Source organism: Pyxicephalus adspersus, chromosome 1 (genome assembly GCF_032062135.1).
Source record: "Pyxicephalus adspersus chromosome 1, UCB_Pads_2.0, whole genome shotgun sequence".
In the NCBI taxonomy this organism is placed as follows: Eukaryota; Metazoa; Chordata; class Amphibia; order Anura; family Pyxicephalidae; genus Pyxicephalus; species Pyxicephalus adspersus.
The window spans coordinates 175983696-175996668 of record NC_092858.1 but is presented as its reverse complement, the minus strand read 5'-3'; the positions used below and the strand labels follow the sequence as shown (position 1 = coordinate 175996668).

Below are 12973 nucleotides of genomic sequence, written 5' to 3'. Positions count from 1 at the left end.
AGAGGTCAATTATAATGAACCCTCTTCATATATATATATATTCTCCATAGATATTCTCTGTTTTTAGAATATTTTAATATATTGTTGCCGAATTCCCCACACTGACAGAATCCCATACATACCATCACCTATAGATTCCTGTCAGAAGCAAGAAGGTGCCTTCATCCTAAACTTAGCCGTCAATCAGAACACAGGCAACCAATAGTCGTTAGTTTTATCCTTTACCCCGCCCAATTGAAGAATCCTGCACTCTCATTTGCCAGCAGCTGCCGGAGGGCGGTAGCTTGTGTTTCGGTCCAGGCACGTGCACCTTTTGATTGGTCCAGTCAGGCGTCAGAGCGCGGCCAACCAACGACGCACGCGATTTGTTCAGCAGGCAGGGCTTCACGGTAAAGGAGGAAAAAGGGGTGTGGCTGGCGTGGCTGTCAGCGTCGTGAATAATTCATAGATCACGCGACCCCGCCTTTCCCGCCCCTCTAGTTCCCGCCCATTTTCCTCAGCACCTCGGACAGCAGCCTGTTCAGTTCACACTCAGGCGGGGGAGCCTGAGAGGGGAGAGTCGGGGAGAGACCTTCTATCATTCCCAGCAGATACTCCACCGTACCATTCACCTCACAGTGCCGACCATTACCGCAGTCAGAGAGTGGAAGGGAGCTCTGTCCCTACTGGGGGTCTGCTGCACTACTGACAGGAGACTTGGGGGTCTGGTGCACTACTGACAGGAGACTGGGGGGTCTGCTGCACTACTGACAGGAGACTGGGGGGTCTGGTGCACTACTGACAGGAGACTGGGTGTCTGGTGCACAACTGACAGGAGACTGGGGTCTGGTGCACTACTGACAGGAGACTGGGGGGTCTGCTGCACTACTGACAGGAGACTGGGGGTCTGGTGCACTACTGACAGGAGACTGGGGGGTCTGGTTCACTGCTGACAGGAGACGGGGGTGTGCTGCACTACTGACAGGAGCCTGGGGTCTGGTGCACTACTGCCTGAAGACTGGGGGTCTGGTGCACTACTGACAGGGTACAGGGGTCTGCTGCACTACTGACAGGAGACTGGGGGGTCTGGTGCACTACTGACAGGAGACTTGGGGGTGTGCTGCACTACTGACAGGAGACTGGGGGGGTCTGCTGCACTACTGACAGGGTACAGGGGTCTGCTGCACTACTGGCAGAGGACTAAGGTGATTTACTGCTTTCCCTGGTGATTTGCTGAAAGGAGGGCACTTGGAAATCTGCTGCACCACTGTAAAGGGCCCAGGGCCATCTGTTTCCGTCCCATACAGAGATAAGAAGAATCTGCTCCTGTCCTGAAGGTGTTTGCTGTACTACAGAGAGTGGCCGGCTCTCCCGCTGCAATACAGAAAGGTGGACTGAAGGAGCTCCTTCTATCCCAGGGCCACAGCTACCCTGCTGCTCCCAACCTCAGGGCCTCTGGACTTTGCTGGGTTCCTGTAGCTCCCCCCCTTAATTGATGGGTCATTCCCTGGGCTCTGATCTGTGGTTTTGGTCTTCGGGTCTGTGCTAAGCTGTGGACTGCTATAAAAGACATTGGGTGACCTGGTTTTTGAACAATCTGGTGGCTTCTTTTAGACTTCCATTCATGTGCTGTTGGTCCTTGGATCCTTACGGGAGAGCTCTGTTCTGGGCTTTATTGCTGAATTTATCATCTTTGCCCAGTAGCAGGTGCTGGACTCCTGTATAAGAGATCGACGAATCTGTTCGAATACCAAAGGGCTGTTGCTGCTGGGACTGCCATTGGTTTGCACCTGATTTCTTCTTCCAGGACTTCCCCTGCCTAGGTTTCTGTAGTCTTGCTGCTTGTTTCTGGGTCAATTTTAAGGTCTGCAGAAGACGATCCCTGAGCCTAGTTTGTATTGCTGGATCCCTACATATACTATCCTGGTTTCCAGATCATAAGTGAAAGCTCTGGTTTGTTCTTCATTGCAGCTGTTCGTCTCTTGCAGAAGACATTAAAAGGTCTTTGGAGCCTGATTGGTGAATGGGATCTGTGTCCCCCTAGCTGGTGCTGGATACTTGTATAAGAGACTGAACAATTACTCCAGCCCTGGATTCTTGCAGAGGACACTGGAGGGTCAGGAGCTGTCCAGAGTGCTGAATTTATTGCTGTAGGGACTGAGGGATCGAAGTGCAAGACACCCAGGCTGTGCTAAGAAGCAGCTGCCAGACTCCGCCAGCTCTGGTCCTAGCCTCAGTATTCGTTTTCAGGACTTTGGACTGTACCTAGTAGCAAGATCCGTAGTCTACAGCCTGCTGGAAAATCTATAGGGGGTCTTTACTGGAAGATCTGATCTGTGCTCTATATCAGGAACTGAACCTCATGCTGGGATTTCTTCATTATTAACAAATTAAGGGCTGTATATGCTTCTAATGGTAACTGACTCTTATGCATCCAATGCAGCTTCCAGTAAGAAATGTGCTTCCTTTTAGAACAATGGGGAATCAGGTTTTTTTTGCATAGCCAGTATTGTTTCAGCAGGAACACTAGACTCTTGTAAATGGTACCAAGGAATCTGGTCCCATTCTTGCTGCCTATTGAAGCTTCCGGTGCAGACATTAGACAAGTGCTGGCCTGTAGAATAATAATTATTGAACCGTCCAGTTTCAGACTATATTGACGATCCTGTTTGGTCACCGGTGCTTGGCTCAGTCCTCCTACATTCAGAGCTTTGGTTCAGGGTATATTAGTATAGGCCATGCATATGATATCTCGCATTTAATATAGCCTACAGGCTAGAAAGAGTTTACACTAACGAAAATCAAGAGATTCCAATGACACTTCACAAGCTGGACTGGCTGCAAAAATGGAATGATAACTATAATGGGATAAATGATATGGTATCTGAAAACAGAATATTTTCTCATCTTTGCTTCTGAGTAATCATCATCTGTAATACATAGAAATATTAGAGGAAAAAGACACTTATTTGATACAAAATGACACTTAGGTACGGGCATATACACCCAAACCTATAGATGCTGGGTTTCATTGAAAGGACTTGGGCTGGAACCCTGTCTATAGAAGCATTACGTACACCCATTATCTGTGAGGTGGAATAAGTGAGAAGAACTGAAAAACCAGCACAGTAATCATCGTCATCCATAGACTCTGGATCTTAATAGAAGACCCATCATCGAATCTTCCACCCTTTTTAGAACGTTTTATTCTCCAAATTACAGCCACCCCAAACCAACTCAACAATGGTTTCTTTCAATCACACATAGTCCTTCAATCTTTTGCTTACTTTTTTTTGTGTGCCTTTTCTATAAATCATTAGTCATTTGGAATTGACTCCATTTACTTGAGGGAATGCACATTGGGGCTCAGTTTACAAGGATGAAGAAGATCTTCAAAGTTTTGGACGGGTTTACTGCCTCGTCACCGGTAGGTGGAGGTGCTGGAGTTGGCGGTGGATCAGGTGGGGGCTGTTCACTTTATCCATCTGGATCGTTCGGGTCTGTCGTGTCCCCCAGAGAAACGGAAATACAAGAGAGCTTGACCTCTGAACAGTTCCATGTTTGCAAGGTAATGAGCTTTATCTTTCAGAAACAATTATTATATATTCACAAAAGGTTCTTCACTCGCCTCAGGGAGTCCTTTGCACTTTACATGGCAAAGCTAATATTTAGACATCTGGCTGTGTTTAGCATTTCCCTTATTTTGGAGATCCTCACATAATGTATTTCTGATGTACAGTTACTTATTTTAAGACCAACCAATGTAATCTTTGTTTAGCACTTACTTAAATGCATGCATTTGTTTGCATTGCTCTTGCAGACAGCTTTGGGACGTCTTGAAGTTGTTTTTGTATGTCCAGTGGTCACCAATATATACAAGTAATAATATTTTCATGCACTTAGTGCAAACCTTTTTATTTAAACTCCAGGCAGGTTTGGTTTCCAGTATATGGTACATCTCTGGATTGCATAATTTGCTTGCTGGTGTCAACAATTACTCAATATTTTCAGGTATTCATGGCAACCTAGATGACAAATGCAACTTGCAACTGATTGATAACTTGCAAGTAGTTGCAAAATGTGACTATCCATCAAAATTTAGTTTTGGATACATTGGGGAGGAATTCAAACTATCCACAGCTTCCATAATAAAAATTCCTTTCCTGTTCCGATGACAGCATTTTATCAGATAGGAAATAAGGGTAAAATCATCAACAATGGCTCAGACCGAAGTAAAATACCTTCTTTCTCAGTAAAGTAATGGAAGCTTGGAATTCCTATTAGCTATTTTACTCTGTGACTCTGTTACAAGTTTGTTCTTCCTTTCATTGTCAGCAGGACAGGAAATGAGGGAAAATCTCTCAAATGGAGCTCTAGAGTAATAACCAAACATGGCTTCCAATTCTTTCCTGTTCTATCCAAAACCAACGAAAGTGTAAGGTATTAAAAAAGGGGTGATCCATGTGTCTTTGAGAAGGGGGTCTCTTCTTTCCTATGGAATTTCATATATTTTTGTAATGCAAAATGCAATGTGAAGAGGGAACACAACCTCCAGTGATATTGGTTGATAATTTTCCCAAGTTGCCGGAAAGTATTTAGGGGTAAAATATCCCCTTTATACAGTATTTTAGGAATCCCAGGCTATGGAGAATGTGTCGGTGCATGTACGACAGGTAATGTAATATTCACGTTTATTTACACGCATTGTTTGACATGGAATTTATTATCCGTGAGATTGTGTTGGATTACATAAACACACTGCAATATAATTTCTTGTAAAGTGTTGTATGCATTACTGATTTTTTTCTGATTACCTGCCGAAACTTGAGATGTTTTTTGCATCTAATGCAGTCAGAAAGCAAAATGCAGATTGTTGAAATGTGATATTTGGAGAAGGCAAAAAAATCTCCAATTGTAGGTATTAAACTGGTGAGGAGTTTGCTGTTAATTCACATATTCAATTCATACATTCAGTGTTTTTTCTAACCCTGGCCGGGTGAATAATGGTTTGACCATCTATGGTTGACAGGTAAATCTGTAATCCTTCATAATGCAATTAATGCACTCATTAAAAGAAGATATCAGTTCAGAAAAGCAGCAGTATTTTTATAATTTGTTATATTTCTCTTCACCGCAGCTTTTATTGCACGGATGAGCTGAATTTATCACATACATTGATATGTAAATATCAGTCTGCAAAATTATCACAGAGGTTTTCTCTCCTTAACATATTGCTAGGTTATATTTTGTGGTAATTGTACGGGTCTCCAGGTATCTATTGAAGAGACAAGTGATGAGGCCATTATGAATGGAGACAAAATATTTCTCAGTAGCAATTCATGAGAAATGAAGGTTTACAATCGTTACATAACTATACCAGGCAAACAAATAGTGGTTGAAGCTCCATGCCAGATTTATTTATATGATTTAAACAAGATTTTAAATTAGCAAATTAATAACACACAAAATTAATTTTTTCTGCCTTGTAATGCATTTTTAACTCATTAGTATACAGTCATAATCTAAAAGTCACAACATTGTTTGCAAATCCAAAATCGAAAATGATGTTTTTCTTTTAATTGTCTAGTAGATATTTGACATTGTATAGTCTTGTGTGTAGTGTGGGTTCCGACTGTAGCCATTGTATCTTATAGCATTTTCATTAGTCATTTTGCAAGCATTAAACATTGATTATATTGGCTGTTAAGAGAAAAAGTCATGTCTTTGTTACCAGACCTGCAAGTATGAAAGTAGAGGTATATAGCATTGCAGAACAATTAGAGGCATAGGAAGGCCTGAATAATATAAACTAAGGGTACAGCAACACCCTCCTGCCCCAGAATACTAGGGGCCCTTTAAGAGTTCCTGTGCAATGCAGACTTTCTGAAGGTCGATATTTGCATAGACACAAACAGGCCTCCCATGTAACAGTGCTCAAGCCTTATGTTAGGTCTTTTAGGTATCAAGCCCTTCCTTGCAGGGGAAAGTGTGCTTATTCTGTCCTTGCACAGAAGTCTTGGTTTGCTGGGGGCTCTATCAGCAACATGGGGATCTGGTTTGCCATTCTACAGGAAGAACATGACCCCTTGCCATGCAGGTGGCAGGTTCATAATAAGCATTGGGCCTGATTTAATAAAGCTCTCCAAGGCTGGAGAGTATATACTTTTCATTAGCAAACCTTGAATAGATCTGGTCCAGGATTTAAAACATTTACTAGCAAATATTAAATGATTTTGAAGAAATCCATTCCAGGTTTGCTGGATCACCCAGCTTCACTGATGAAAGTGTATCCTCTCCAGCCATTTACAGCTTTAAAAAATCAGGCCCATTGTGTTTATATATTTGACCTCTTTAGTGTGTTTATGCTTTGCATTAGATAACATTAAATATCCTGCTTATTTCCCTTTTTTGATGAATGGTCATACTAATAAGCAGCACTCCACAAAGTATCAAATCTCTGGCACACTTAATAAAAGACATCCTGTGAAGCATTACATAGGGGGCCGAATTGTAGTAGATGTAAGAGGCAAAAGATAGGTAAACAATGATGTTGTATTTATATTATTGGTGTTTAATACCTTTTTAAGATATGATAACTTAAGGGTTAGGAATGTTGCTCCGGGCTTGGTAAATGCTTAATGATTCCAATGGTCTGTAAAGCTAGAAAAAAAAAAAAACCAAAGCCTGTGTAAAGGATACACATTAGTACCATATATAAAATAAATATATAAGAAGTACATCTCTAATAAATGTAACACTGCTCATTTTTAAAATTAAATTCTATGATTGTATGATTTTTTTTAACAAAGGATGTCTAAGTTGCAGGCATTAGCAATGCATTTGGGTATACAATTCATGAGATAATAAAGCAAGGAAGATGGTAGCATATTAGGTGCAAAACAGTGCATACATATATAATAGAGTATATAAGCATACAAAATAGGAAAACACTTTAAAATAACACGCATTACCTTGATATGCAAACATGCAAATACAATCACATGCAGGAAACTTACACCAAAAATGAGAAGTGGGGCAATCATTTAATGCCTTTCTCAACCTTTTTACCCCTATGGAACCCCTATAATTTACAGGTCTCAAAGAACCTATAATAAAACTCACTTTTTTGGGGGTCAGTGGAAAAAAAGCCTGTTAGATTGGTGGCCAGTGGTAGCAAGAATAGTACAGTGTTCTCCCCAGGCTCTTTTAGCTGGGTGCACCACCCGTCACTTTTCAGTAACCATCCGGCTGGGGCTGGGGCTGACACGTGGCCACCTGGTAGAGTCATGCAACTGGCTGTACCAGGTGGTGTCAGCTCCGGAGCTATGCAAGCATTTTCAAATACCCCCCAAAAAAAGGAAAGCAGTATTTAACCCAGAATATTTTTTAAGATGATGGCTAGAAATTGTAGGTGGGTGGCTTCCCCTGTATTGTAACCCAACTCTTCAGTAACCACCCAGAAACAGCTGGGTAGTTACTGAAAAATGGCGGGTGGTGTGCCTGGCTGGAAAGCACTGGTGATATGCCTACAATGCCTACAATTGAGAGCTATGATTTCCACTGCAATGCCAGGAATTGTAGATGAGTACAGTGCCATGGGAATTACAAATGTTAAAAAGTACTATTTCTGGGAAAAGAGGTACATAAATGAAAGAAAAAGAATATTTTTTAAGGATTTCAGCTTTAAGAACCATCACATTTTACACACTTTTGTCTGGTCACCTGCTGTGCTCGATGGTTGCTTTCTGTGGTGACATAAGGTTGGCAGATAGAACCACAGCTTGCAGCGGGGGATGCATGCACCAAGAACTCCCAGAAGTGTTAAATGATGAAGACTTTGCTCCCTGATGGCTGTAATACATGAAAAAAGCAGAGTTCAGATTTGCTGCCCACCAGATTTTTTTTTTCAGCAAGGTATAATATGTATTTGACACTCTCTTGTTTTTCTTTTACCTTGTGATCCTTCCTTACCTAGGATGACAACGCTCACTTACTATACTGTATCTGTGGAAGCCCAGTGTTGTAGCATAAGACTACAGAACACATTCTCTTCTCATTTCAATAGCATAATGTGGAGATGAAATCCGGAAAAACTGAAAAATGTAACCAATAAATGTGCAGTAGAGTCAGGGAGCACAGAAAGTTTTTTGCTCACAAGTTTCTGTCAGGATCAATAGGATTTTTTTACACCTGTAAATAGATACGGCAAAACACTTTCATTGGTTCTTTTAACAGACTAAAAAGTTGGAAAGTAAGAGTAGTTCAATGTTGGGGTTTACATACACTTTACCTTTACTGAGTGAAATATAGAGCTGATATTTCCTTCAGTGAAAGGTTGTTTCTGTGCTGTCCCCGACTTTAATACTTTATCATTTATCATTCATTACTGGCCCCATACAAGCCAGCAGTGATCTCCTTATCTATTAGCTAGTTTCCTGGTTTGTACCCCAGAAAGTGTTTCCTTAATAAAATTAACAGTACACATTTGGGAAAAAATGAATGTGCCAAGGATAAAAAGAAAAAATATCATTCTTTATTTTTTTTACCTTTTAGTCTGTCAATTCAGAAAATCCACAGTAGTCAACAACATTATAGGGAGCATCTTAACTTTAGTGGCGTCACTGTTCTCATGCAGCATTACTTTGGATGTTGTTTCGGCTTTATTAAGAGTTCTACTTTTCCAAGAATTTCCATTGGTCTTTTTGCTGTCCTTAGAAGTAGTATAAGACAATGGGTTCATTTACTGAATGTATTTTGACAGTCTTCTCCCCTTTCAAGGGATGGTTCACCTACCTTAGTGAATGTGCTGTTATTGCATTTTGCAAAGGATATACAATAACATGCAAAGATTTACAAAACCCTTTTTTTGTTTATGACTGGATGGTTTAACTCAGCACAGGCTAAATGAAAAAATCCTTGCAAATGGAAATTTTACTTTGCTATGTGAATAGCCTGTAAGTCCTTGGCATCTATGTCAATGATCATTTTCCTTGCTGGAGGGGAAGCTGTGACTGCAGGAATGCAGTGCAAGGATTTCCTTGTTTCTGCTTCTTTCTTTCTATGGATCATTGCTAACCCTATCTGTGCTGATAGGTATTGGTCATTACCCCATAACATCAGGAGAGCAGATCGATAGTCATGCATCATGCATCTACTTTCAACACCTTAAAACAATCCTGCATAATTCATCTTCTCCAACTCACCTACCAATATTCCTCTCTCTTTAAAAATTCTCTAATTAGCCACAATTTTATATCTAATAAGTATTGTATACTAGGTCCCCCCTCTTCTTGGATTGTAAGCTTGATTAGGCAGGACTCTCTTCTCCTTCCGTGTCATAATTTGTATACCCCAAATTCATTGCTTTATAGCTAAAAGATAATAATATTTTAACTTAGCTTTACATCTGATTTTGGGTGCGGTAAAGGAAATCAACGCTTAGCACTGACATTATGATACTTCTGTTGTGCAATATATGAGAAACTGTAAGGAATTTGCAATGTGTGTCTGGGAATACCTCCCAAGATTTACAAAACTGTAATCTAAATGAGCTCCCGGATCACCAAATTAGTGATAAAGAAGAAAGGGAAATGCAGCTATGATCATATAAAATCTATGATCAATTAGGTTTATAGATTTTATAATCAATATAGATAAGATATAGACACATCTTACCTCTGTGTTCCTGTTATAGCAATTGTTTATTGGGATCTGAATTTTACTTTATATTTTTATGTGTATCAACATAAGTTATACTGCACTACCTAACCTTACCGACCCGACCTGGTTACACTACAACAATATGAGGATGACTGTGGTGAAAAGTGTGCCTCGCCTTTGCCAATACTGACCACTGAAATGCCAGGAATTGCATTGCTATTAATACAATATAGTGTTTTAAAACATTTCCAAGAAAAACTCATAATATATGATGGTACAGCACAATAAAGTGGAAATGCGTGGACTTTTAATGGGACCAATAGTCCATTTTAACAGGTGTATCTATCAATTTTAAGTAGAAGCCAGGCGGTTGTGTCTGCTGTAAGGAAGTATTGTACCAGAGTTGTTCAATCATAATACTGCTTAGTTCATCCTGGGAATGAAGCAGCCACGTGAGGCTCTCGAGACGCATGTTCTGACTACAGTCTCAGGGGAATCGGGCTTTTTTACTGCAAAGGAATAGGAGGCAAACATGCCTAGAACATTATGTAAAATGATTAAAAGAGTATACCCAGCGGCTCGTCTAGCTTGATGCATGCACGCAGGAACATACAGCAGTTTAAAATGGGAAACTGAAAAATGAAAAGCAAAATGTTTGCTTCATTAAAAAAGGCAAACTGAGTTACCTTTATATTTCTTTATATGAAGTGATATATACATATACCATGTTATCCGTTTCCTGCACTGATAACTACTGTCCTGGGGTTATGTATGTGGTAAAAGTGATGTATTTATAGTGATGTATTTATATATCACTATATAAATATTATATATATATAAGTGATGTATTTATATATTGGTGACATTAGTTGCTACAAGTATCTCTGCCTGCTTTTATTTTGTATTGTTTAGTTAAAGTGTAAATCCAGCAAAAACTTTTTTTTGGACAGGGTACAGCAGGGGGCCAAAATGAAAAATGTGGTCACTGGCCAACCTTGATATTTATTAAAAAATATCTATAATTGAGGAAATTTTTCCTTCTCATCAGATATAACAATGAACCTTTTTATATGGAAACAAACTTATGATTTGTTTAAATTGAATCTGGAACAAGAAAAGCTTAATAGTAAGTTTTCTCCAGTTTTCTTCAATGGAAATTCAACCATTCAAGTCCATGCCTTGGAGTAGCAAGGAAAAGTGCATAAACATAAAAAAGGCATAAACAAAAGAACAAGAAAAAGCATAAACAAATGAAGCGCTTGTGGGTCCTGATTGCCCGTCCAGCAGAGCATTCTGGGATTTGTAGTATTAGCGGTGCATGCACTGTCTACCGGCGGGCCAGTTTTAATAGACATTTAGTATTTTCTCGCGGGTCAAATATAATTACAGTGTGGGCCAGATTTGGCCCACGGGCCTGAGTTTTACACCCCTGGGGTACAGGAAGGTTTGAACACAGTGTTTGCCCTGCTAACAACAAATGATATTTGGCTTGGCATACATCTAGCCAGCAGATGTCCAGCAAAATAGCTCAGGTGCATACCGTGTATGTTAACCAAAATATCGGTTGTTACGTTCTGCCATTCTTTTGATTCAACCAGACAGATGGCAAGGTGACATGAATTATTTCTTGTTATAATTCTGCCACTTTTGGTGTCACCTGCTTGCTCATTGGACTATGAACAGGTGTCCTCATGCTGCCGAGGATTTTCTCTTCCTGTTCTCCATATGTATGATTGTTCTCCATATGTAAACGTGTTAGTTATTGTGCAGTTCATTAGAGCTCTGATTAGCCCACAGAACCTCCCACTGTCAGGCTTATTTCTGCTATCATACAGATAGATTTCAGGCAGTTAAAGAGAAAGAAAGAAAGAGTAATATTTTACTTGAGGGTTACAATTATGTAAACGGATACTTTGTAATATTAAATATAGATTTGCAAGAGAGAGGACCTGCATTGTGGAAGCTATTCTCCAAAAAAACCCCCAAAATACTAGGTAATAGGACTGGTCACCAATATTTGCAGCTGACTTTTTCCCCATTATCGACTTACCATGCTTCGTTCTGCACTGGCAAACAGAAAAGTAAAAGGATCAAAGTAATAACCTGCATTTGAGGAGCTTAGCCATACACAGCAAAATGAATAACGCTCCCTCGGTTTTAAAACTCACTTGAAGCTACCGGATAACTATAATACCTCCAATAAACCAGATATTGTTACTTTCACATTTTTACCGATATAAGAGTTATCTCCAGGTCCAACAAGGTCTGTCTCATTCTGGGGTTCCCTTTACAAATGGAGATATTCATTTCTGTCAATCCAAACCATGGATTGAAGAATAGAATGTCAGTATTGCTAAGTATATTACCTACCTGAAAATAAAAATGGATTAAAGGCTGCAAACAAAGGTAAACAAAAAAGGATTAAAAGCAATTGTTTTTCAACATTTTATTTACATACACAATAATGTTTATAGAAAAAATTATTCATTTCTGTTTGTTGGAGGTTTGATTATATTTTTTGTTACAATTCTTTTTTGGTATATTTTCTTTGGTTGTTTATTTTTCAGTAATTCACTTTAATATTTCACCATCAACAAATTTAGCAGCCTGTCAATTAATTGTGAACTGTTCCCAGGATTAATAAATGACTATGTAGAAATTATGAGATGAGATCCTCTTGCTGTCATTCATAATCACATCACTTGACCAAATGGAAGTATTATAACCGAGCAGTTTGCAATGACAGCGCGTATCTAGTTCTAAGATTTCCAATGCCGCAAGTCATTTAATGAGGACATTTTTACCGATTTATTTTAGAGGTCAAAGCTTGGGCACGGTGAGCAGAATGTATACAATCATGGATATGGTAATTAGCAGTGCTAGGGCTGTGCATGTGAATGTTGATGGGGTCTAAAGAGTTCTTTACTGCTTCACTTAGGATGAAATTGGTGGATTTTAGACTTCATAAAACAGATTTCACAGGTGGTGTTATAAAGATTTCCTTGTCTCTTCTTTGCCATGAATTGGCTATGCTCCAATGCATTCTCCCGAGGGTGTGTAGCAGTCAAGAGAATGACGTATTCCCTGTGGGAAATGTGTAGCTGGCCGCAGTGAGCTTCATCTCTGTTCTTTTTTTTCTCTTACATTCATACTGGCTTCATAATATTATTAGATATCTGCCTAGCAATACATATATACTTTGGACAGTCGATAATTAAACAAACAACAAAAAATGGTATCATAACTCCTGTTTGCTAAACACACACACCTTTACATTGAGTTTCTAAAAATAACTTGCAGTTGTGAATATTTGCCTCTCTCTCTCTCTCTCTCT

The 12973-nt window shown here is 39.7% G+C and overlaps 1 protein-coding gene across 1 annotated transcript in view; it reads left to right on the top strand.

Moving 5' to 3' along the window:
* Nucleotides 1-544: 544 nt before the first annotated feature.
* The window catches only part of STXBP5L (syntaxin binding protein 5L), a 176529-nt gene continuing 164100 nt past the window's right edge, over nucleotides 545-12973 (top strand). The window contains exon 1 of the mRNA XM_072422851.1: nucleotides 545-3547. Coding sequence (XP_072278952.1) covers nucleotides 3332-3547 — 216 coding nt within the window. The 5' untranslated portion in view covers nucleotides 545-3331. The remainder of the gene's footprint in view (nucleotides 3548-12973) is intronic.